This window comes from Elgaria multicarinata, chromosome 8 (assembly GCF_023053635.1).
Source record: "Elgaria multicarinata webbii isolate HBS135686 ecotype San Diego chromosome 8, rElgMul1.1.pri, whole genome shotgun sequence".
Lineage (NCBI taxonomy): Eukaryota > Metazoa > Chordata > Lepidosauria > Squamata > Anguidae > Elgaria > Elgaria multicarinata.
Window position 1 is genome coordinate 23,236,363 of NC_086178.1, and position 27,031 is coordinate 23,263,393.

General features: G+C 42.1%; 1 protein-coding gene across 4 annotated transcripts in view; it reads right to left on the minus strand.

Annotated features, from left to right (window-relative positions):
* MEGF6 (multiple EGF like domains 6) overlaps positions 1–27,031 on the minus strand; it is a 256,048-nt gene that overhangs the window by 134,692 nt on the left and 94,325 nt on the right. For all 4 annotated transcript variants that reach the window (XM_063132003.1, XM_063132004.1, XM_063132002.1 and 1 more), the window contains exon 5: positions 3,452–3,574. In XM_063132003.1, the coding sequence (XP_062988073.1) occupies positions 3,452–3,574 (123 nt within the window). The remainder of the gene's footprint in view (positions 1–3,451; positions 3,575–27,031) is intronic.

Below are 27,031 nucleotides of genomic sequence, written 5' to 3' on the forward strand. Positions count from 1 at the left end.
TTCCCAGCAATTGGTGTACCAGAAGTAGCACACAGCCATCAGGTAGGGTGACCATATGAAAAGGAGGACAGGGCTCCTTTATCTTTAACAGTTGTATTGAAAAGGAAATTTCAGTAGGTGTCATTTGTATATATGGGGAACCTGGTGAAATTTCCTCTTCATCACAACAGTTAAAGCTGCAGGTGCCCTGCCCTCTTTTAAATCTGGTCACTCTAGTATAGCTCCTGCACTTTAACTGTTGTGATGAAGAGGTAATTTCACCAGGTTCCCCATATATACAAATGACACCTGCTGAAATTCCCTTTTCTATGCAACTGTTAAAGATACAGGAGCCCTCTCCTCCTTTTCATATGGTCACTACATCAGGTTAGTAGCCATTGATAGGCTTCTCCTTCAGTAATTTATCTAACACCCTTTTAAAGCTATCCAAATTAGTGGCCATTTCAAATTGGTGGCTATGAGAAGTCTGTTTTGATCTTGTGTTACACTTGGGCTGCCTTCCTTCTAGTCAACTTTCCTAAGGGGGGAATATGTTGCAGCCAGGATTGGCTTTGGGCAGCAATCTCTAGTTTTTGAGTTTCCCATCTTCAATTATAATTAGCTAACAAAGCACCCTGAAATCTATGCTGTTCATTTGGCAGGAAAGATCTTTGGTTCCAGACTCAATTATTGCATCTTAGAATGGATCTTTTGCAGCACTTAAGAGAGAATTGATCCTCCAACTAATACCAATGAAGACAAGTTACAAGATTGTATGTCAGAAACAATTGGTTAGATCCAGACTTAGTCACTTTTAGAGTTGATCCATTAAAAATCAATGGGACAGGTAAGTCATGAATAACTTAAATCCCATTGACTTCAATGGGCCTACTCTAAACAAGATGAAGTCTGGATCTAACCCAATGTTTTATTTATTTAATTTACTGCAGTGTTATATTCTATGTATCCTGATTAGTACACCAAGATATTTGCAAAAAGAAAACTTGTGATTTTCTGATCTTGGTAGATTCTGCCCCATTATATATCATCCGTTATTATTGCCTTTATTTTCTCATTCGTAATACTCTACAGGTATGTTTTAACCTTTTAGGACAGCTAAGCAGGCAGAGATCAGGAATGGGCAGAGTAGTGACCTGTAGGGTGACCATATGGAGAAGAGGACACAGCTCCTGTATCTTTAACAGTTGTACAGAAAAGTGGATTTCAGCAGGTGTCATTTGTATGCATGCAGCACCTGGTGAAACCCCCTCTTCATCACAACAGTTAAAGTTGCAGGAGCCCTATTCCCAGGTGCAAAAGAGGGCAGGGCTCCTACAGCTTTAACCTTTGTGAAGAAGAGGGGGTTTCACCAAGTGCTGTATGCATACAAATGACCCCTACTGAAATTCCTTTTCTATGCAACTGTTAAAGATACAGGAGCCCTGTCCTCTTTTCCATATGGTCACCCTAGTGATCTGGAACCCCAGTTAGATCTCTCCCTAGAGTTCTACTACTCTGTTAACTCATTAGGTGATGTCTACTATTAATTCAATGGAATATTTTACGGTAGGTTTATTTATTTTGTGATATTTATATACGCTAAATATAATAATATCCCTAAGCGATTCAGTCCCATTGGTAAAGCCGGAGCAACCCAAAAGCCATTGAAGCTGGCTTACATAGTGATCACTGGAGTGTTCGGTCATTATCATTTAAGTATTATTATTTAAAACATTTCTATAATGGCTTTCACTGTAGGAACCCTCCAAGGCAGCTTACAACAATACAATTCATTTTAATAAAAATTGGATATAGCAATAAAACAGCCAACATTCATAAATACAGCAAACAATAGCATAAAACATTTGGAATGAAATATTTGCAACACAATTGCAGTTACAACCCAGAGTGGGTAAGGACGCTCTCAAGTTGCTCATGGTATGTCACAGGTAGGTTGCATAAACTTCCAAGCAACTTGTTTGAAGCAGAATCAACAATGAAGCTAAGTAGGTCATTGCATCAAGATTCCTTGCCTATTTCTCCCCCAATATTCCAAGAAAGTCTTTTCGAGGAGGTTTGCAAAGAGACAAGAACATACATAACAATAAAGGAATAGCCATGCTGGATTAGACCCAAAGTCAATCTAGTCCAGCATTGCGTTCCCACAATGGCCAACCAGCTGCCTGTGGGAAACCCTTGAGCAGGACATGAGTGCAATAGTACCCTCCTGACCATATTCCCCAACAACTGGTGTACACTCTCATACTGGATGTAGCATATAGCCATCAGGACTAGTAGCTATTGAAGCTGTATGCCACCTCCAGTATCAGCAGCAGTATGGCTAATTACTCAAGGTATGTCTAAAGGTAGAAAGTATAAAGCTCATTCCTAGCAACCAACTTCATCGACTCACACAATATCAAGCTTAACAATGTGTTACAAAAAGCACACTCCTCTGGGAATTACGAAACGCAAAAACCATTGGACATTATAAGGTTAAATGCACACCAGTGTCTGTGCCCTACATTTCAACACAGTGTGATGTGACTAGTGCAGACCTGCACACAAGTTGTGCATTTAACAACAATTGTAAATAAAGAAAAAAAAAACGATGACCAAAACACAACCCAGCAGCGATATCCCATGCCACTGTGGCAATGTTAAGCTGTGGAGTCTGTGTGGAAGCAATTATGTGGTCAAGTTTTCCCACGTGACATTCAAGATTCAAGCGTTACTCTCTCTCAAGCGTTATCAGGTCCTTATTATCTGTATTGTATCCAATTTTAAAACTGATGAGAGACACTCCAACTTTTGAATAGGACAGCTGTTACCACCTTATTTTATTTTAGAAGGGGCTAAAATTTACTAGGCACTGCTCAATACAAATCCCTTACAGTGCAAGACAGCAGAACCCATTCAAACTATCCCCATAGATATCTTTTATATTTACCCTATTCTCATATATATCCTTATGACTGCAGCTTTACAATCCACACATATCCACATTCCTAACGCAACTGTTTGCTTCCTTATCTTTCATTTGATTTCCAAAAGCAAAACTTTTCTTTTCATTCACTAAGTGTAGTTATGTAACTGATCAAGAAAAAGACACAGGGCTGGTTCGCATGACATGACAGCCCATGGGTTAAATAATTCAGGCTGTTGGATAGCACACCCACCACTTCCACTTTTACTTAGCAACCCATGATCAGCTCTTCAACAGCTTGCTTAGTGTGTCCTCTGAACCTGGAGCGCTGGGCAGTTAACTTAACAACAAACCCTGGTTAACCACTGCGTTATTTAACCCCTAAACAACCCAGATACGCTAAGCAATCAATGGAGGAGCCACTTGTGTGTTGCTGAGTAAAAGTGGTGGGCACACTAAAGTCAGTGCATCTGCTCTCTCCCCTTTGTGCATGAGAACTCATGGGTTGTTCTCTTACACGAACAAGGTCAATGCAAAGATTGTTACCTTCACATGATGTCCCGTCTTCCCCCAGTTTCTGGCCATCAGGGCATTTGCAGTAGTAGCTCCCAAATGTGTTGCAGCATTGGTCCTCACAGCCTCCATTCTCAATGGCACACTCATTTACATCTGCGGGGAGAAGCATTTTTGTGAACATTAAACCAAAAAAATGTATCTTGAACATCATTTTCTGTTGGTAGTTGTTTTTGGTTTTTTTAGAAAATGCAATGTTTATTCTACCCTTCAGCATAAGTACTCTCAGGGTGGCTAACAAGCCAAGTATGAAAGGGATATGGGAGACCATCACAATACGAGAGTGAGAGAGAGAGAGAGAGAGAGAGAGAGAGAGAGAGAGAGAGAGAGAGAGAGAATGAATGAATGAATGAATGAATGGTCTAAGGAGACCTAGTGGGCTAAACAGGGAATGGATCCCAGTTCTCTGCAATCCTAGTCCAGCATTCTAGCCACATTAAACTGCCATTAAACTTCTCTGCTCTGTTCTTCACACAACTTGTGATCCACCAAACCAGCCATAATCCACCAGGTGGCCTATCAGGGGCTCAATCAATTTCTGGCATATAAATTTATTAAGTTAGATCTTACAAAAATTCAATTTTACCCAGACTTTCAAGCCATTTTGTCTGGCACTGGAGGCATTTGAAAAAAATAAATGGGATGTCTCTATACTTGTGTGTACAAGAGTAACATCTGGAAATAAATTTTCCAACTTTTTGCATTCAAGGTAGACACTTTAGAAAACTATTCCACAGCAAAGATTTGAGAAGAAATAGTAAATCTATTTAATTTCATAATTTCTAGTTCCAATGTCTACAACATTCTGCACAGATAAGAAAAAAATAACGACAGATATTCTCACTGGTTCCAGCTTTTCAAGCCAGAATAGATCTGGGACCCAGCTCCAGTGACATTCTTACACAATTTTCAAGCATCTCTGGTCTCACCTATAGCTCGATGATAGGCTGCATGCCAGGATGAACTAATTTAAATGAAAGTAGTTTAGATCAGTGACTTAAATCATGATTTAAACCACCTAGAAGGTTCCAAATCCAATTTAAATCAATAATCCCATTTTGCAGTTAATACAATTATTATTTATTTTAGCAAATATACTATGGAAGAGCCTGTGGAGTCCCAGAGTAGGATCTACTTCCAAGTAAATATGCATAGGATCAGGCTGCACATCTCATATTTAACTAAGAGCAGGCCTTGATTAAAACTGGATGAGAATTCTGCTATGCTTTCCACTGAAATCTGGTTTGGGGTAATTATATCTGATTAGAGAAAAGGGGGACATTTTTGAAATTCTGGGTCTCTCTCTATGCATATAAGGACACTAAGCAAAATAATTTACTTTGAAACAAAGCCTGCAATCCTATACACTCTTACCTGGAAGTAACACCCACTGAACTCAATGCTACTTATTTTTGCATGGATACATATAAAACTGCACTGCATTTGCCCAGAACTTTCCAGAAGCAAGGTCTAGTAGCTACTAGGCAAAACAGTGTTTTGCCGTGAGATAGAAAGAGAAAGTCAACGTCTATATGCATAATTTGAGAAGTAAGTACATTGACCCAATATAGATGTAACAACAAACCATGGTATGCCATTATGTGCACAAGCTGTGGTGAACCCTGGGATCACAATCGCTCCCCGCCCGCCCCCCCACTTTACATGTATGAGAAAAGTTTCTCTTTGCAGTTTACAACAAATCATAGTTTTCTCTTTTACCTGAAAGTCATAGAATCATAGAATAGTAGAGTTGGAAGGAGCCTATAAGGCCATTGATTCCAATCCTCTTCTCAATACAGGAATCCATGTTAAAGCATCCCTGACAGATGGTTGTCCAGCTGCCTCTTGAATGCCTTTAGTATGGGAGAGACCACAACCTCCCTAGGTAATTGGTTCCACTATAATACTGCTCTAATAGTCAGGAAGTTTTTGACTATTAGAGTAGTAATGGCTTCTTGAGCCCATTATTCTGTATCCTGCACTCTGGGATGATCGAGAAGAGATCCTGGCCCTCCTCTGTGTGACAACCTTTCAGATATTTGAAGAGTGCTATCATGTCTCTCCCCACCCCCCACCCAATCTTTTCTTCTACAAGCTAAACATACCCAGTTCTTCCTATCTCTCCTCATAGGGCTTTGTTTCCCTGATCATCCTCATTGTCCTGTCTGCATCCTTCTTGAAGTGTGGTGCCCAGAACTGGCTGCAGTACTCAAGATGAGGCCTAACTAGTGCCGAATAGATGGGAAGTGACAAACTGCAGTTTTTGCAAGCCATGGCTTATTCACAAACCAGGATCTCAAACCAGGGATATGTCTACACTAAGGGTGTAGAGAGAGGGAGGCAGGAGGATCGCGGACTTACCTGCTTCCGTGATCCTCCCCCAGCATCTTGATGGCTGTGCAACATCCTGGAAGGGAAGAGGGACATTGTGGCTGCCATTTTTTTTCCTAGAATGGCTGCCATTTTTTCCCCTAGAATGGACCCACCCACCCCCGATGGCAACAGACTGCCCCAATGCAGCTTCGTGCTCATTTTAAGAGCCCCGCTAGTTGTGAGGAGGAAGGGAGAAGCTGGGAGTGGGTACTACACCTCTCATGGACCTTGGGATGGTCCCAGGATCGCAGGGAAAATTGAGATAACTGGGCAACCAGTTATCCTGCGAAAATGGAGGGGTCATCCCTGGTTGTCCCTGGGATCCCCTGTGCGTCATTTGGATGCACAGGGACAATCTAGGGACGATTCTGGGGGGAAAGGCTGGTGTAGACGTGCCCCAGAATATCACAATTAGTGTTTTCTGATTCCCCCACCCAAAAAACAAACAAAAAATAGATTCATAACCCCCTTAGCCACCTTTTCATTTCGAAGAGATGTTTCTGATAGAAAAAAGCAGGTTGCAGAAATAATTGTATGACTGCATACTTAGAAATCTCACCATCCCAGGGATTTTTTTTTTAAAAAAAGAACCTGCTATATATTGTTAACTTGGCCTCTGTTTCAGCGACCACACTCGTGGGGCTAATTTATTCTGTGAACCATAATAAGCCGACTTTGGTGAATGTCATAGCTCACTGGGCCTGTAACAAACCATTGGTGTGGAATAAGCTCTGCTAAAGCATCCACATTCTCAGTGTAATAGCCCATAAACAAAGCCCACAATAGTTTCAAGTGGTGGCAATTGACTCCTCTACTGCTATTCCAACACATGATAGCAGATTTGGCTAGAAGATTGAGACTACAACTATTAAGAATGATTCGCTCCAATAACGAACGCAATCATAAGATAATTAAACTTTGCTTATTTTGATTAACTCTTAAAAAATGAAGAACATTTTAAACTTTGGAAAGATAAATGTATAATGCCAAAAAGCAGTCAGATTTTTACACATTAAGAAATGCACAATTTGAACTGTGCATTTTAAAAAAAAAATGCAGACTTTTTGAAATACATACTTTTTAACATTTTCATCTACATGTGGCACATGATGTCCCAGGAGGAAGAGGACGTCATGGCCGCCATTTTGTTTTTTATTAGGAAAAGAGAGCAGGAGCGCGCTCCTAAGAAAACGGTAAGGTGGTTGTTGTGGGGTTTTTTTGGTAAGGTGTTTTTTTAAAAACACCCCTTCTGCTCCCCCCCCCCCCCGCCCCGATGGGCACAGAGCTCCTGAGGAGCTCCATGCCCGGGTCCTGGGTCCTCATGGTTTCTCGTGAGGAGCCAGGACAAAACTGCGACGCCCGCTCACATATTCCGTGGTCTCGGAATCATCCCAAGACCGCGGAAAAATTAGAATAAAACTATAGGGTGATATCCCAGGGCAAGGGAGGGATCATCCCTCCCTGCTCCCGGGATCCCGTGTGCGTCATGTGGATGCACAGGGATGATCCTGGGGCAATCCCCGGAATATCGCCCCATCTAGCCATGCCCAAAGTTTGGCAAATTTCGGCACGCTCAAGCATCCCTGGTTTTCTCATTCCTATTAAAAGGCTCTGTCTCCGGTCACCACCTCCTTGACTTTAAATGGTGAAGGGACATGGAGAAAGACTCCAGATGATTATCTCATTGGATGGACAGGTTGATGCAAGATTGATGGACAGGTTGTTGCAAGATGCAATCACACCCAAAAGGACAAAATGTTTGTCAACGCTTCTTCCTGAATCATGTTTTAAAGTCACAGAAGTCTGAAGAGAAGTAAAAAAAAAAATTGCCCTGAGAATCACAGTCAATTCTGAGCAAAGTTTCCAATCTCTGATACTGCTCCTCAGTTCCTCTTGCCAAATCAGCTATGCAAACTTCTCACATTATTGCCTTGCACCTTTTTGACACAGGCATTGCTCACCACAATGTGAGAAATGGTCCCCAAATAGCACATCTTTTCCCTCATCTATCTTCTTTTCTATAGAAACAGGGAAACATGAGTTCTAATAAGAATTGTCTCAGTTTTTGAGACAATTGGCTTTTTATAGTTCCTGCATCTGTGGAATGACATTGCTCAGAAATACATTATGTATGTTCAAAGGTTAACAGTTCCCCATCATCAGAAACAACGCATCCGCCATATTGCTCACAAGTGGCCATGCCTTTAGAGAAGCCCCAATGTGTGGCAAAATTTGGTATTACTGATAATACACAACTTTACACTGTATCTCTTCAGACAAAAGAGGAAGTATACATGCGCCAACATATTTCAAATTAAATAGGCACTCTGGCCCAATTCAGCCGTAACAGTAAACCATAGTTTAGTGTTGATGACATGCTATGGCAAACCTTTGGCTCACCCATTCTTCCCTCCCCGCTCTTAGACCTTCACTTCAGAGGGGAGATCAAAAGCTTCCACTTTCACTTTGAATAACTGTTAAATCTGAACTTGGGAAATATCCTGTTAAATATCCTTGGTATATCCTGTTAAATCTGAACTTGGGAAACTGTGGTTTATTCTAACAGCTGTTAGTTCAAGCAAAGAAAAATCAAACAATGGTTTCAGACCCTGGATTGTTAATTCAACACAGTTAGAATAAACCCCCATTTCCTAAATTTGGATATAGAGGGTACCTGCTATAACCAAAAGTACAAGCTTGTCATCACTTCTCCTTGTGTGCAGGGAAGGGCAAAAAGGGGAGGGGAGCATAAGGAGAGCCCTGCTGGATCACACCAAAGACCTATCAAGTACAGCTTTCTGTTCACACAGTGGCAAACCAGGTGCCCCAATGAGAAGTCCACGAGCCAAGATGTGCTGTAACACCCTCCTGCTCAGGGATCCCAGCAACTGGTATACAAGCCCAAGTCTCATTTTTGTAACACCAAAGTAGCATTATATCTGAACAGGCCTGTTGTGTTATAGAAATGTAAAATTTTCGGAAATTTAGAAGCCATGGGAAAAAACCCGGTTTCTTTCCGGGGGGTTTCAGGGTGAAATGGAAACTTTCAAAAAAATTGAAATAATGCAATATTAGCACTTTTTATAGATTGAAAGTCACTTTGTTACTTTAGGAACATAAAATGTAATCATGTCCATGTTGGTTTGGCATAAAATTATTACATTTGGTATATTAAAAGTACAAGGGTATTCAAACAATTATTACAAATTTAATTTCCTTTTTTTAAAAACTTTTTTTTGGGGGGGTGGGTGGGTAACAAATGGAGCTACAAGCTCCTGAACTGTTAGGAACACCTGAACTGTGTAAGGAACCTCTTTGGTTCTGCCAATTTATGAGGAGCAGCCAAAAAACAATTTAAAAAAAAACAACAGAAGAAACCACCAACATTAGTAACAAAGGAAATTATTTATGTCTCTGCTAGTCCTCCAGTGTCAAGACATAACGCCCCCATTCCCATAAAAAGAACTGAGGGAAAAAAGGGGGGAGGACCAAGATCCAATGAATATGCATGAAATTTAATCAGACTCATTTTCTGAGCTATCAGTATTAGTTTCTGAGCTATCAGTATTAGTTTCAGTCTCTGCTTCAGTGGCATTGCCCCCTAGAGGCAGAAATGCATCTTGCTCTTGCATTTGAAAGTTGTAGTCTCAGTTTGAAACCTAGGACTTGGTGTACAGAAATCGTAATAATCTGATACTGTACAGTTTTTGGAAATCATTTGGAGAAGTAAATATCTGAACACCTTGTCTTAAACATTTTATTCATCATGCTAAAATAAAACATCCCGTAATCTGGTTTTTCTTCGTTTTTTTTCAATTTTTCGGAAAAACAAACAAAAAAGGCTTTGGGGAAAAACAGGAAAAACCTGGGTTTTTTCTGAATTTTCCCGGTTTTTTTCTGGGTCTTCACGTCTCTAGTTGTGTAGGATCATCAGTTTTAAATGGCTGCCTTTTACGGTGCACATTCTATTTAAAAAAAAGTTCCAGGGGCATTTTAAATGTCACCGTTTTAAACTGTGTCTCAAATTTTCAGTCAAATCCCTCAAGCAATGAAGCCAATCAAACTGTGATTAAAACTTATGGAAGCACTTTCACGTGGACAGACACAAACCATCAATTTGTAGGATATGCAATGGTTTTAGGGATGTTGCAGCCGACTGAGCCCAGGAGTTCAACAGACTCTCCTGCATCTGCCCCCTCCTGGACTCAGTCGGACGCCTGTGGTGCATTCGCAGACTCGCACTCCGAGTGCCTGCAAGGTCCAATGAACACTCAGCAGTCAATCGCCCTCATTCAGAGCCTCCATTATACGCCACAATGGAGGCTCTGGAAATTTCGTATTTCATAGCACAGGCCATTCACCAAGGGAATTAGAACAATTTTGATTCCAAAGCTTTGTCTAAAGCCAAAGTGATAAGGATCCAGATCAACAATTTCATTCAGAAGTCCAATTTATACAAGTACGGTGGTTAATAGCAGAACTAATCCTCTAGTTGCTGTATGATTTAGTGAAGTCAAACAACACACCACCACCTCTTAATTAGAAATTGTATCTATGTATCAACAAATTAAACAGTATCTACTGATATGGCTGTCCTTGTCCTCATAAAAGTCAGACACATCATCACAGCAATCCTAAATGCATTTTAGAAACTACATAACTTAAACCAGGGTTTTCCTAGAACCTTAAGATCCATTAACTAGAACCTAGTGCAAAAGACATAGATTTAGGCATTCTATATGTGTGAGGAGAGGGCCGGCCCTACCATTAGTCAAAGTGAGGTGGTTGCCTGAGGCAACTTATACTGTTGTTTTATACTTAAATTGTCTTAATTTTGTAAACCACCCAGAGAGCTTCAGCTATTGGGTGGTACAGAAATGCAATAAATAAATAAATAAATGTTGACAGGTGGCAGCAAGAGGACAGAAGTGTGTGCCACATGGCACCTATGCTACCCTGCTGCCTAGGTGTGGTGACCCCTTGTCAGTATAGAACAAATTTGTTCAGTCTTTATCAATGAAAGGCTTTTTTAAATGGAATGGGAGGGGGTGCCATCTTGCTCTTCACCTCAGGCCAAAAAATGTCATAGGCAGTGTGGTGCCAGCCTTGTCCTTCTCTCACAATTCATTTGTCACTCTTTATTCATAGAGGGTGACAGTCTGAAGAGGAGAGCTTCGTGTATCTGTGGAGGCTCTCTACACTAGTCAAAATGCTGGAAAATCAGTGTTCTGGTTTGCATGGAGTGTCTCCACGGAAGGTGGCATCTGCAACGAGGGACAGGGGCGAGGCTGGAGAACTCCCTCTCCCCTCACCTTTGCTTCATCCAGATATAGAAGGCATAACATTTCACAGATGAACACAAGACACATTCAGCCTGTACCTCATGCTTATTTTAGGGCTGTATTTGGACATAATTTCCCTTCAAGATGGTCTCCTGGGGTGAGCTTGGAAGAGATAACTAATAGTAACATTGTTCGGACAGCACGCTAAGCCATGGTGGTTAAGCATTTTGAGCAAAACATTGACCCTGCTCAGACAAAACTCTAAACCATGATGGTTAAGCATTTTGAGCTAAACACTATGGCTTTGCGTGTCATGTGAACCATTCCTAACCATGGTGGCTACATAATCAGAGTTTAAACATACAGTACTAACCATTTGCTGCAAAAGGGTTAGGAGCCTTAGAATGTCATCTGAACAGGCCCACTGAAAGATATTTGATACAGTACTGAAAAATTAGGCTATATTCTTTATGAGCTTTTTTTCTAGCTAACTAATTACCTACTTTGAGTACCACAGATGATGAAAAGTAGATTAGAAATGTTAAAATTTATCTATCTACCCATCCAGGGTGCTGAATCTCTTTCAGCCCTGGGGCAGAATTCCATTTCATTGAAGCACTCGGGGGCTGCATTTCAGTGGAAAGCAGGAGTGGGGGCAAAATATGAGGATATTTTAATTTAAAGCTCTTCCTGCCAGGAACAAAGCTTTAGGAGAGGCATTTCAATCTTTTGGAATTTGGTTGCCCACTTATCCCGATTTTCCCCACGGTCCTGGGACTATCCCAAAGATCGTGGGAGGTGTGGTGCGCGATCTCACCTCCTCACGAGTAAGTGCAGCACTGGAAATGTGGGGGTGGGGCAGTAATTTCACCATCCCAGAGATAGCAAGGGGGTTGGGCAGGTGTTTTTTTTAAAAAACGTATCTTTTTCGCCCGCGCACAGCTCTTCTGAAAAGAAATGGTGGCTGTGATGTCCCTCTTCTCTTCTGGGACGTCATGCGGCTGTCTAGGCGCTGGGAGAGGATCGCAGAAGCAGGTTAACTCCACAATCCTCCCCCTCCCTCCCACATGCCTTTAGTCCGAACTTTCTAAAAGGTTTCAATTCCAACCCACTATCATTTTCTCTGGAGGGGCTTTCAAGTTACAATGGACTACTGGGTAGGGGAGGTTATTATAGCTCCTGCTATAGTAATTCTATTCCTCCAGCCCTGACTTCTCTGTCACTTCTGCAAAACCACCCAGAGAGCTTCAGCTATTGGGTGGTATAAAAATGTAATAAATTAATAAATTAATACTCTGGAGGAACTACATTCCTTATCCACTCAAGCCCACAAATTCTTGCTTAGAGACATTGCCTATGATCTTAATGTTTTTTAGGAATGAGAACCAGCATGGTGTAGTGGCTAAAGTGTTCATTTGGGAGTCAGATCCCAGTTCTAGTCCCCACTCAGCCATGGAAGCTCACTGGGTGACTTTGGGCCAGTCACAGGCTCTCTGCCCAACCTACCTCACAGGGATGTAGTTGTGGAAATAAAATAGAGAGGAGGATTATGAATGCCGTTTTGGGTTCCTTGGAGGAGAAAATGTGAGAGAGATATGTAATAAATAAATAAAAATAAAAAGTATGAGAATTTCGGTTTTGCTCGCAAAACGTGCACGCATACTCTGTTTGAAAACCCAAACGTCATTGCAAATACGTGTCCACCAAAAATGTTCACAAATTGCTAGATATGTGTTCGTGTTGGATTCACACAACTTTCCCAGTTTGATCTTGCGCAAAAGTCCTAATTTGCAGAAATTTCCATGTAGATTGAATCAGCTTCACTTTAATCTACTGAAGAAAGTTGTGCAAATTTGTGGAAATTCACATTCGATTGCTTGATTTGAGCAATTTTTTGCATGGAGAAAGCAGTGATCTCAAACAAGGACAGGCACTGGCACGAGACGAATGATGAGGCAATGTCCAGAGATTCCTAGTGATCTCGAACACTGTCCACCCATTCCTAATGTTTTTTAATGTACTGATTGGACTAATATACTACTTTTTAAAATGCTTTTTAATGTACGAAGCAAGCCTGCAGCTGCCATACCTCCCCTGCCCCTGTCCTCCATCATTCATCTAGCTCCATCTGCTTCTCCACTGACTGCAATCAGGAAAATTAGAATCCCACTGGCCATAGCAATAGAGTGGGGTAAGAGGACTGAAAAAGAAATGGGGCAGAAGATGTCACAGTTGCAGCATCACAGAATGCTTAATGCAGCCTTGCCCAAACTGCTGCCCTCCAGATGTTTTGGACTACAACTCCCATCATCCCTGACCATTGACTATGTAGTACAAAACATCTGGAGGGCACCGTATTGGAGCTGGTTGGCTGAATTTATAGACATATAGACACTCTAGTATACTCCAAACACCCACCACCAATGATCTTGATGTTCCTCAGATGATGCGGTGAAGATGCTCTCCCCCCACACCAAAAGAACGCAAGACTAGAAATACAGTTTTCTGAAACTGGACATCAATGTAGTAGTTTTGCAGATGTCTTCCATTTTTGTAGAAAAAAACCCTCAACAATAATACTTCCTATTACCAACATCTACATAGGAATATATGGAGGCAACCTTTTTGCTAAAGATATGCTCTATAAAAGGTAGCAAAAATCAGAGCTGAGTACAGTCACTGTATAAGCTTTTCTGTATTAAGAATGACTTCCTCAGCATGCAATTACTCTTCTCAGTTGGGTGCAAATTTCTTTTATATTATTAATGGAATTATATAAAAAAAAGCTGAAATATTCTGAATACCGAAAGACAGGATTTAAAGTGATATGGTATGCCCTGTTATTAGAGTTTCGCATAAGCAGGTTCATACTGGGAGGGTAATTTTTGCTTCATGTTTAGAGTCAAATTAATAGTTCTGTTTGGTTTGGGAAAGCCATGCTCTGAGTGACATTGTTGAGAAAAGCCCAGGGGACATCTTCCTGGAGAAGAGCCTCTCTGATAGTGGTGCCATCTTTGTGGAATGCCACACCCACCCACACCCAGGGAGGTTCACCAAGCCTAGTTCAGATGTTGAGTGAAACATAAGAACATAAGAAGAACCATGCTGCATCAGACCAAGGGTCCAGCTAGTACAACAGTCAGTTTGGTTCTCATTCAGTACAAATTAGAATACTGATGGTTATAGTTTTGACTGGATCTTTTTTTGCTTCTTCGTTTTTTGCAGAGGAGAATCTTCTATGTCAGCCTTCTCCAACCTGATGCCTGTCAAATGTGTTGGGCTATAAATCCCAGCATCCCCCAAACACATCTGGAGGGCAGCCTATTCAGGAAGACTGTTCTATGTTTTATTATCACCAGTATTGTATTTCTTATTATGTATTTTGAATTGATTTTATTGTGTTGCGCCTGTTTTAATTATAGGCTATTTTTTTGTTTATCATTGATAAAGAAACATTTGGACATGAAACCTCAATCCAGAGGGAGAGGCAGGTATGAAATCATCATCATCTTCTTCAGGCAGGTCAAATAGCGACTATGGCATCACCCATTTCCCTGTGGCATGTATCTTGACTTGCTTGAGCTATTTTTTAATTTATAAATGGTGTTTATCTGCCACCCTGTAACATATGGTTCCCAGGACGACTCACTCAATAAAACAAGTTAAAATAACATAAGAGATACAACAAAGATTTAAAAGGCCTCGGAAAATTTAAATCATCATCATAAAAATCTATCTAGATTATCCCTTTAATTTGGCACCTTGTTTACTGATACTGGCATGATATAATCCAAAAAGGGATAAGATAATTGAGAATATGAGTTTCCAGGTGGCATGAATGTGATGAAATGCTTGATTTTTCATTACACTCATGTTGCCAACTTCAATTTTTTTTTCAAAAAAACCCTGAACTTGGGAGGTTCCTAAGACGATCCAGCAGGTCAAGAGTAGCATTTTGACTGCAACTTGAAAGAACCTGGTGGATCAAGAATGCAGATTCCCACCACCACACACACACACACACACACACACACACACACACACACACACAGAATTTACAGTCTGAGGATTGTCAGAACACTTGTTCAGCTTCTTAACAACTCTACTTTGGATTTTGAAAGAGGGGGTGGTGGAAGCCATGTGATCTTTTGGGTTCCTTTCAGCTTTTTCAATACACAACATATTCAAGATGTGTTCATAGCTGCTTCTAGAATGCCATGACATTCATTCAAGAGTGGGTAAGATAGAACCTACCATCCTAAATGCAAGCAAACAAGCAAGCGATAAATAAATCTCCCTGCTCCCACTTCCTATATGAAAGCATGAAATCTGGAATTTTGGCTGTAGCCTGGTGGAATTCCAAGTGCAGCAGAAAGAGATAACATAGTGCATCTTGAGCAAGAGGGAAGCCTGCGGCTTGCTGCCTGAATTTCCTGATTAAGTGGCAGATGGTACAAAGAAGAAAAACAGCTAGTACTAGATTATAAAATCTGGCACCCTGCCACTTTCCTCCATCACTCCCAGCAAGGTTCCTTAACTTTCCTGTCCCAGTATTCATTTAGAAACACACTAGCCTGGCCTTTTTCCTTGTTAAAAACGGGGGTTTTACCGGACCCAGGGAATAATTGGAACACAAGAAACATAAGAGTGAGCTACTTTTAAAAGGCTAGGTTTGCATTTATAATAATTACAAGGAAGGAAGTCCCACTGCACGAAGTGGGACATGCTTGTGAGAAAGCATGCTTAGGATCGCACTACACACAGGTTAAGTCCACCTAAAGATGGGTTTCTCTTTTGCTAGATCTGTAAGCCCTTCCAATGTCAATTTCAAATGCAGGGCTAAGTGAAAAGGAATGGTTAACTACAATGTTGTAATGTAAAGTTTGATGTAAATCAAAGTTATTGAAGTCATACAACAAAGGATGTAGATACAATTTGTCACATAGGATGTGTCCTGATGGACAGGATGGATCCTTGGTATGATTCAGCATGGCTCTTCTTATATTCTTATGCTGACTGGAATGGATAAAGTATTGCAAGAAGAAAGACCGGCACAATTACAGATCATGACATCACTCTAGAAAACAAATAGTTGACAACGATTCTTAGGACTGAGCTATAAACCACACAATGTGGTTGGAATAAACAACAATGGAATCACACAGACATCACATCATTTTTAAAGGGAAGTATGTATCCCAATTAGTTTATTTAAGAAGATGTTCTGGAAGAACTAACGGAGACAGAACGCTGCAGCTATTAAGACTGCATCTTGTCCTAGGTTTTTCGATGGGAGCTCTTTCCCTTCAAGGACAAAACAACACATAGGAGAGATAATTAGTTCCTTATCTATTTAAAACTTAAGAGACCGACTCAAGGGAAAGCTATTTTTCCCTGATATTTCAATAGCCTAATTAGGTTTCGGAAGCTTTCTCATCAACCTGTAGCCAAAGGGGTGAGACTGGAATCAAGAGTGGTTAAGCAAAATATTCCTGTTTGGCCATTTACATGAAGGACAGATAGTATCAAAAATACGAAGTGGGGGGTGGGTTTGAATTATTTCTCATTTGTGAGGTTTTCAAAAGAGAAGTTCCCTTTACGAGGAAAAAAGCCTAACCCTCCCAGCTGAATTTTTGCACCAGCAGCAAGAAAGGGTTCTGTTTCTTAGCTCAATGACAACGGAGTACATGTCCAGTTCATGAGATTGTATTTTTAAAGACACTTTTTAAAAGAAAAGCTTTGAAATGTAATAGCTGTGGTATGCCAAGCAGAGAAGGTAAACAGAGATTAGGACTGGGACTGGGTTTTGGAGCAACCACAGGTAGGATTGTCAGCCCTTTTCCTGGCAGAGCTGCATGGTAGTCAGAAATTCAACAGATAAAGCAAGTTTACATCACTACCCATGAAAGGATTTTTTTTCACCTGTTGTATTTCCCCCGATATTGCATCTTTGAAAATGTATGGCAGCTATACTGGCAGAGGTGGGGCGAGGGTGGGGGGAATAAGAGATTCAGCTTTACCTTTTCTGATAAAACACTCCAAAGAAATGTAACTCCCACTTTGTGTCACACTGTTCCTAATAGAATACCATATTAAATAAATACTCCTATGTGCAATGTTGGATAGTGTTTTGAAATATTTGAAAAATGAAATTACTAATTGATGCATAACAAATGTATAAACCTAAGGGTTCAAAAATCAAATCAAGTCAAGATCCATTACAATCCGTTACATCCTTTACCAATTATTTATTAACATTAAACAGTGCAACAGAATCATAGTGCTAAACTATCACCTATTTTTTTTCATAAAACAAGTACTATTTAGTGCAGAATTTATTGTTGCATATACCATAGATAAACCAGGTGTCCTAGTTCTGGACAATAGGGGGAAACAGCTCAATAGCCTGCAAGTTGCATCCATAATAGTATGCAATCTCATGTCTTCACGCTTGTCAGAAGTCAAAGGTGATCATAAGCAGAAATGAAAGGCCGCTTAATTTCCAAGTCTGGCTCAGCTGATAAAAAACGATTTGCACCAGGGCCAAGAGGAGCCAATAGTAATACCAAGCTTTCACACCCTGGTGTGGATTCGACTTTGCAAGCTGGCTATGCATCAGACATCTAATATTAATGTACAGCCATAGCGAATTCATTTACACCCATTGACAAACAGAATTTTGCATCTCTCCCTTTGGATTTTCCACCACAGCACTAGTAAAGTGTCATTTCTCTTTGATGCTGTGTCCTGCAATGACAACAGAAGAGTTTTAGTTGTTTGAAATGTTTACAGCACAAGTGCCCTTAGATACAGGACAGTGTCACTCATATAAAACATCTATATAAGCATAGTGGGGCAATATTATCATATGTTTTACATTTCAAGATAATGCTATTTATTCGAGTAGTATCCAAAGGTAATTCTACATAGAGGAGACCTGTTGAAAAGAATGGGACTCAATGGGTCTACTCTAACTAGGACTAACATTGGATATTACCCAAGGTTTTTATATAACTCAAGTGGACCTCACACCTTCAGTATAGTGAAGTCATGATAACGATGTCAGATGTGATAAGCAGCAAATGGTAAGTGATCATGTAATGGCTGATGAAAACAACTTCATATGTCAAAATGGTAGCTCAGGAAGCAGGTGACGGAAAGGCCTCTGCTCAAGATCCTGCTGTCAGTCAGAGCGGGCAATATGAACAAACATTATGATGCAATATAAGGCAGTTTCAAGTGATAACTGCACTTTAAAGTACCTGGATAGTGGCATAGATCAAAACATTCCACATAACTTGTGTCTTACCACCCTGAGTGATATTTGATATCCGTTTTTCCTCTTATCTGTAACAGTCCCAGGCTAGCAGCAAGAACATGCGGAGGGGGGCAAGTTATGGCCCTCCAGATGTTTTGGCCAACAACTCCCCATAGTCCTAACCAGCATAGCCAATGGTGAGGGATCATGGGACCTGTAGACCAAAACATCTGGAGGGAGTCCCAGTTGGGCCACTATGTCGGCCAGTGGGCTACATTTGACTTGGTCAAACATGGGCTTATTTATTTCATTTTATCCTGTCTTCTTCCACAGAGCTTGTGGTGGAGCATATACAGTAATTTCCCATCCAGGCACTGACCAAACCCAGACCCGCTTAGCTTCAACGAGGTTGCTAACATCAACTGCCTTGGGACCATACCTTGGGACCAAGTTGTGTTGGCCCAATGTAGACATTACAGCAGCTTTACCAATTAAAAGGTAATTATTCAGTCACCCTTTGTGCTGCTTGCTTGCACTGCTGTTGCTATGCCTTCTAGTCCCCTCTTTGGCTTCCTCCCGCAATCTATTCAGCCTTCTATTCTAAAACCCTCCACCTCCTAAATTGCTGCAGCAATGCTATCGTTGGAGGCTGTGTGTAATCTGCACTAATGTGTGTGGTTCTTTTTTCATCCTGCACCAAGACAACTTGAATCTTGCAAGCTGCTTAAGAATCAGGATATTTGGTTGAATTTATTCTGTTTGTCAGGAAGAGGGGCAAGGAGTTCTGCAAGGAATTAAAACTCGATGCTTTCAAACCACTGGAAAGGCTTTACAGCTCCGTCTCTGGCTCCTAAGATCTCTTTAAACATATCTCTTCAGCCATAAGGGCTAGAAACATGCTTTTCGCCCCCTTTTAAAAAAAGAATGTTAAGAAAACAGAGGTTCTCAGGAAGCGGAATGGCCACTCAATGGCATATGGAAGGTGTTTTCCATCACTAGAAAACAGGTGATGGGCAAATGTGATGCTGCCAAATAGTAAAAGGTTTTTTTCTCCATATGTGAACCAGCCAGGGTGGGTGGTGGGTGGGGGAGAGGGAGCCTCAAGAATAGTTACCAGCTCCATTAATGAGATATTCAAGGGACAGCTTCCCATCAGATCCCTGTTGTGTGGCTGCGGAACAATGCAAGATCTATCTGCTCTAAGAAACATCAAGAGCCTTTCTCTATGCATTAGCAATTGCCAAAATACTTTATTCTTGATATTGGAAATCTAATAAAAGTCCAAAGAAGATGTGAGTGGTTCAGTAAGATGCAGGAACACTGGAAACCTGTGAAGTTAATAGCATTGCAAAGACCCATTTTAAAACATCAGGAAATGGCTTGCCCTTGGAGAGTGGGTATAACGATAACACATATTGTGGACAAGATTTAAGTGTTCCATTTTAATCTGGATTTCATGAGATGGTAACAGATTACTCACTTGGATATTATTTGTGATGTTTTCATTAGCCCCCTTCATGCATTAAACACATTGACTATTGGCTTCAAGAATGTACATGGCTCTATCTAATGTTAGTCTGAGTTTTATTCATTAGGGGTGTGCAAGGCTTGAACCTCAGATATTTGAATCCAAGTCTCGGAAGCCATTTTGTTACAGATCCACCATTTTAGGATGGGATCCAGCATTTTCCTGCACAGCCCTAGACCCTGATACAGCCTATAGCCCCCAGCACGTAGTGCCTGGGAGGGCTGGACTTACTGGGGCCCAGGTGTCATGTCTAACTCTATTGCTCCTGTTTCGGGAGAAGGGGTTTCAGGTAATTAATCAGAATCAGAATTAGAACTAGAAGACGCAGCGCCAGACACCAGCCAGGCTGTACCAGTGGGGAAGCAAGCTCTCATGGGAGATTCCTCAGCTGGGAATCAGCCCACTCCAGAGCTTATCTCCTCAAGGCCAAATCCTACACCTTCAGAGGGAAACGGGGAGCTTCCGGGAGTGAGCATTCTGAAACACTAACTGATGGTAGAATCCGCCAGAAGCTAAAACGCTCAACGTGTAAAGGGGCTGTGAGAAAGTCGGAGAGATTGCGCCAGAAACTACCACCGCACCAGGCGCCTTGAAGTTACAGGCATTTGAGAAGTAACCCTCTCTCTCTTCTTGAACGAACAATTGTTTTGCTTAGTTTGCATAGTAATTGCTTAGGGCATAGTTTCAAAGAGGTAGACTCTATTCAAGAGATGTTTATTGCTTAATAAAGACTTTGTAGATTACTTAGCAAGCCTCATCATTTGCCTCCCATTGAAAGTATTTCAATGGGAGGGCTTGGGAGGAACATGACACCAGGAGCAAAGGGCAGATGTGTCCTCGCTGCACACGATCACTTGATCCTCAGCGCAATCGCCAGCTGCCCCGCTGCCACTGCTGGCTTCTTCTCGCGAGATCATGTCCTCTTGCAAGATCACCACTTCAAGCTGGTGATCTCACGGGAAGATGCTGGCAATCTCACAAGAGGACACAATCTCACGAGAGGAAGCTGGCAATGGCAGTGGGGAAGCTAGCAATCACACACGGCGAGGATACATCAACCTTCTGCTCCTGGGCCCCTGTAAGTCCAGCTCTCCCAGGCATTGCATGCTGGGAGCTGTAAGCTGTGGCCTAGAGCTGTACAGGAAAATGGTGGATCCCCTCCTAAAATGGCAGATCTGCCACAAAATGGCCTCCAAGCCTCAGATTCGAATATCCAAGGTTCGAACCTATTATTCATTGCAATGGGTACACTCTAAACTGCATACAACCAGTGCTGGCTCCAGGTTTTTGAAGGCCCATGGGAGGCCCCCTCCCTCAGTGAATCTGCATTCTCACTGCCATTGCCACTAACTCAGCCACTTTTTCATCATTACTATCAATTGCTTGCTTGACAGGCAGAAAAACAACGAGCAAGTACACAGTGGCATCAATTGCTCCTCCTTCTCAGGGTGAAGAGGAGAAACAACTCCAGGGGGCTCTTATCAGTGGGCCCCTGCTGGGGTGTGGGCTCTGAACAAGTGCCCAACCATGCTTACCCTTGACGCAAACTCTGGATATAAACCCAAGTGAGCTCACACATAAGCTCACTGGATGCAGTCACTCCGTGTCAATACATGGATGATGGCAGACTGGGCCAGCAGCATCTAACACGCCACCCAACACACACAGATACACACACTAATCACATGGAAGAAGTTATTGTTAGCATGTAAAATTATATTTTTGTGACTTTTCCCCCCCAATTGTAAACTTGGGGAAAAAACTTCAGGCTGTCTGAATTCTCCACTCAGCACCATATTCTGTCATCTTGAAGGATTTAAACTGAAATCTTGCAGAAAGCAATCAAAGGATGCTTGCCAGCCTCCTAACCTATACAAATTACTTTGAGAGCTGAATTAATAAAAAAATACCAATCATGCATCCTGGATCTCATCACTGTGAATCCAATAGTTGCCTCGTGTGTAATTATCTTCGGGAAACTACGCAAACTGAATGTTACTGCATATCCAGAAGGGTTGCATATGTTGAATACTGCAAACTTCCTGCATGCTACAAACAACTTGCAAAAACAATCACCCATCTTGGTACGGAGCAAGGGATGGGCAGGGGTACTCAGACCATAATACTCAGGCACTGAATGAGTTGGTGCAGAAAGCTGCCCCTAAAGAGCTTATTTCTCAGGCTCTTTCTTCAGTTTGACATATAAAACATATTTTTGCAGTTAGTTATTTTCATTGCCTGCTCTCATGGTCCCTTCTATTACCTGTAAGCTACTGATTAATTTCCGAAGTATACGTACACTCAAAAGGAGAAACCCCTCCCACACGTAGAATTATAAATCATAGAAAAATGTAACTTTTTACCAAAGTCATTAATGCAGCCAGAGAAAATTATTTCCCATTTGTCAAAGACTTTGGGGAGGTCAAGAGATAATTGGAATGACAGATGAATGGAGGAGGCTCTCAGCAAGTGAGCTAGATTGCAATGAATCAATGTCATTTGCAGAAGGCTTTCGGAAATTATACTTCATTTGAAGTTCTAGATCTGCCCTATTTCTATTTTTCTTCCCAAACTCCAAAAACATAGACATCTATTACTGCTCTAAACATTGGGATCTCGTTGCTGTTCTTTTGCCTTAGCTACATGAAATGTGAAATCCTATGCATGTTTACTTGCAAGTAAATCCAAGTCTTCAAATGGGCTTACTTTCTAGGAAGGCACAGTGCAGATGTCCCAATGCAGCTATCCAGTTTGACTTCAGTTAATTAGGCACAGTGTGTGTGTGTGCGTGTGTTGGAGGGGTGCTTTATCACAAATACTATACTTGGGGAGGGGAGTCTTATGCCTTTACCTGCCAGCATTAACAGAGTTTACATTGTACCCTCCCTGCTTCATGTGGCTAGAACACAGAAAGGAAAAAAATCCCAGGGCCTTGCTAGACCTGGTGGAAAATCCGGGGGAGAGGAGGGGAGACCTTGTGTTATGAATAACGCGAGATCTCACCCTTTTTCACACGCGGCTCGATGAGCTCTGGAGGAGAGCTGTCGCGGCTGCAATTTTTTTATTTCTAAAGTGGCAGCAGCAGCGCAGGAGCCAGGAAAGGTAAGTAGGGTTGTTGTTTTTTAATTCCCCTTCCCCCCATCCGCGATCTCCCCCCCTGGCCCCGTTCTCCTTCCCCCCCATCTGCGATCTCCCCCCGGCCCCATTCCCCTTCCCTCGCCTGCCCCCCGCCCACGATGTCCGATCCCCCGCCTGCCCCCCACCCACGATGTCCAATCCCCTGCCCATCCATCGCCCACAATGTCCAATCCCACGCCCATCCACCGCCCGCAATGTCCGATCTCCCGCCAGATGTCCCCAGCCCGCAATTCCCCCTGATGTCCCCAGCCTCCGTTTCCTACCCCCCCCATGTCCCCACCGTAGCCTGCTTTTCCTAGCTACTCAGGAGTAAATCTGGTAGCCGGGAAAAGCGGCGGACCTGGCTACACTCCTGTGGTCTCGGGCTCAGCCCATGACCGCAGGAAAAAACGGGCCTGAAGTGGTGCTGGTTACCCCAGGCCCAGGGAGGGTTCACCCCTGCCTGAGCCCGGGATACCCTGTGCGTCATCTGGACACACAGGGGTGAGCCCAGGGCTCACACCGGTCTAAAGCCTCGTCTAGCAAGGCCCCCAGTGTGTTTAGGACTGCAATCTAAATGGCCACTGTGTCTTCTAGTCAGAGATTACTCCATTTCCTCATTTTCCAAACTGTTTAGCAAACCCTGTATAGCAGTTCATGCTCCCAGCAGCTGCAACTCAGAAAGAAGGAAGTGGTACAGTTTTCTCCTTCCCTTGCAAAGACCATAAGGAAGGGGACATACAGGGGCTCTGGCTGAAGCAGGATCTAACCTGAGGAGTCCTTCCATCTAACAGCCCAGCAGTGGTGGAACCTACAGCAGCTGATGTCCCAATTGCTCTTCTTACGTTCCTACCCATAACAAGTAATGTAGTTACAAAACAAATATAGCATCTTGATCCTACCAAACAGAAAAAGTGTGAAAAATTGAAGTGCTCGGCTGTGACAGCTAATTTTGAGTTGATTTGCACATGTGACACTCATTAATTTTTGATAAGGGCACGTTAGCAGATGCTGCCTGGAATTGTGCATTTGCTAATTAACATTTAACACCTTGCCCTAATCTTAAATATATTCCTAACTTGATGGCTGCTGCTATATAACCAGGTACGCTGCTAAAGAGTGCTTAGCTATGGAAGTGGGAAAGAGGAGAGATCAAACCAGGAAAACTAAACGGAACTATGGTAACCCAGAACTTCTCTCAGAGACATTTGAGAGACTGAGAATGCAACGTTGAAAGCAATTTTATCCAGAGATGAAAATCCTCACTGCTCCTGAAACCAAGTATGGGTCGCCTTCTAGTTTGTTGACGAGGTCTCACCCAACCTTGATTTCTGGAGCCCGTGAGGTTGCCAGAGAAGAACCGACCAATTTCTCTACAGTAAATAAAATTAAAAAAAAACTACTATTGGACATTGTCAAAACATACATTTAAAAGAAACATTAGCTGTATTGCGCTACCAGCAATTAGCTGAATAAAAAGATGTTGCTGTATCCAGTAGACACAAAACAAGAGATTTTGGTGAATAAGATGTAACCTAAGATCCACATATGCAACAGGTAGATGTCAAACTGGCAATCAACTGATTAGGTATTTTGTGATGGTAACCACAGCAATTTCTCAAATTCCCAAATGTGCCCAATGGTCCAAGGGGCCCCCTGTTCTAGGGTACTGTTTTAAACATACAATGCTGTCTTGACTGTACCGTTCATGAGCCTCACCTGTACAATGACAAATATTCCAAAATGCTGTTTTTCTGTTGCAAAACAACTTAAGGGTGGAGAACCAACCATGATGGATCAAGGGGCTCAAGCATCTCCCCTAGGAGGGAAGGTTACAAAAGCTGGGATAGTTCAGCTTGGAAAAAAGGAGGCTAAGGGGAGACATGATAGAGGTGTACAAAATTATGCATGGTATAGAGAACGTGGGTAGGGAGACACTTTTCTCCCTCTCCCATAATATTAGAACCTGGGGTCATCCCAAGAAGCTGATTGGTGGGAGATTCAGTATAGATAAAAGGAAGTACTTCTTCACACAGTGTATAGTGAAACTACAGAATTCACTACCACCAGATATGGTGCCAATTTGGATGGATTTAAAAGTGGGTTGGATAAATTCCTGGAGGAGAAAGCTATCAATGGCTACTAGTCCTGATGGCTATGTGCTACCTCCAATATCAGGAGCAATAGGCCTATATACACCAGTTGCTGGGGAACATGGGCAGGAGGGTGCTGTTGCACCATGACCTGCTTGTGGGTCCCTGGTTGACACTTGGACTGGATGAACCTTTGGTCTGATGTAGCATGTCTCTTCTTAAGATGCCATTTTCAGGAAAATATGTACTCTGCATTTACATGAGTACTGGGAAAGTTTTTAATAGGTATATTCCTTTGGTTGGAATCCATAGGATTCATTATAAACTTTTACCCTACATTTTAAAAAGTTTGTTCTGACTATGGAACATGTGATTATGGGTGTGCTGCTCTCTAGCCACTCCTGACACAGCCAGAGCAGGATAGAACAGAAGGGACTAAACTAAGATAAATAAATTTCCTGCACAATTTGCCACTGACATCATTTTGTGTTGTCTCTCCTGCAATTTACAGAGGCTGATAAACATTCCCTGCTCGTTCAGCAATATATTTTCTCCCTTCAAGGAAGTCTGTTTTCTATTACCATGTAAACTGCAGGATTGCCAGGCAGACTAGCCTCATTAATCTTGTCCCAAGGTAGAAGAGTTAGCACTTCTGTACAATGTTTCTGAGCTTATGTCTTATTCCCCAACTCCCACCCCAGGCTCAGCTGAAAAGACCTCATCTTTGCAGGGTGTTCAGTTTGTAATGCCATAAAACAAAGAGGTGACCCTTAAAAGTACAGGACTGAATTTCTAACAACTCCAGAACTCAAAAAAAGTCCCAATTACTAAAACTCCACATGACATGGGAGAAGCTCAACAAGAGCAGTTTTCCCTACTACAGCGGTGAAGGAAGAAGAGCAGCCACGATTTCCAAATATCTTGCTGCTATGAGGCTACTAAAAACACCGCTTCTGAGACAACTAGGGCGGCCAGATGTCATATTTTATGGAGGTCAATGCTTATTTGAAGGTGTCTTCTATTTGAAAGGTTGTCTAATCAAAGTCCAGATTAAAGATAAAGCCCTGTAAGAAGAGAGAGCAGAAGGGGCCTAGTAATTCCTCATCAATTACTAGGTGATGAGCAGTACGACAATGGAACCAGTTACTTAGGGAGGTTGTGGGCTCTCCCACACTAGAGGCATTCAAGTGGCAGCTGGACAACCATCTGTCAAGTATGCTGTAGGGTGGATTCTTGCATTGAGCAGCGGGTTGGACTCGATGGCCTTTTAGGCCCCTTCCAACTCTACTGTTCTATGATTCTATGATCAACCATTAGCATCTGGACAGCAGACTGAACAGGCATGTGGGTCACCTGGTCACAGTTCCTACTATAGTGAGGTATATTGTATTTCTATCTAAACTGTACTTTTATCTAAATTCTCAGGGGGAGAAGAGGTTCCATTCATCCCTATATTGCAGAGGTGTTGAGCCTCTTTCAGCCCGAGGGCTGAATTTAATTCTGAAGCTCTCAGGGACTGTATTTCAGTGGTGAGTATGAGCCAAAAGTAAAAGAGATGGGTCCCAAAAAATACCAGCCTCTTTTAGCTTAACACTCTGACTGCCAGTCTCAGGAGAGGCACTTCATCCTTTTAGGAAAGGGCGGGGGGAGAGAACTACACTGGGGGAAAACCAAATGTAAACCGCCCAGAGAGCCCTGGCTATGGAAGCGGTATATAAGTGCAATAAATAAAAAATGAAAAATAAATTATCAGTGGTTGAGGACGGGGTTGGGGGCTCCCCAAGCCTGAAATTCTGCCTCCTTGTTTTACTGCCACTGAGTCTTCATTAAGTGAAATATTGTGGTACGTTACCAGATTCCTGCTAGGGGAAAATTACAGAGCAATATGGTGGCGGGAAACAA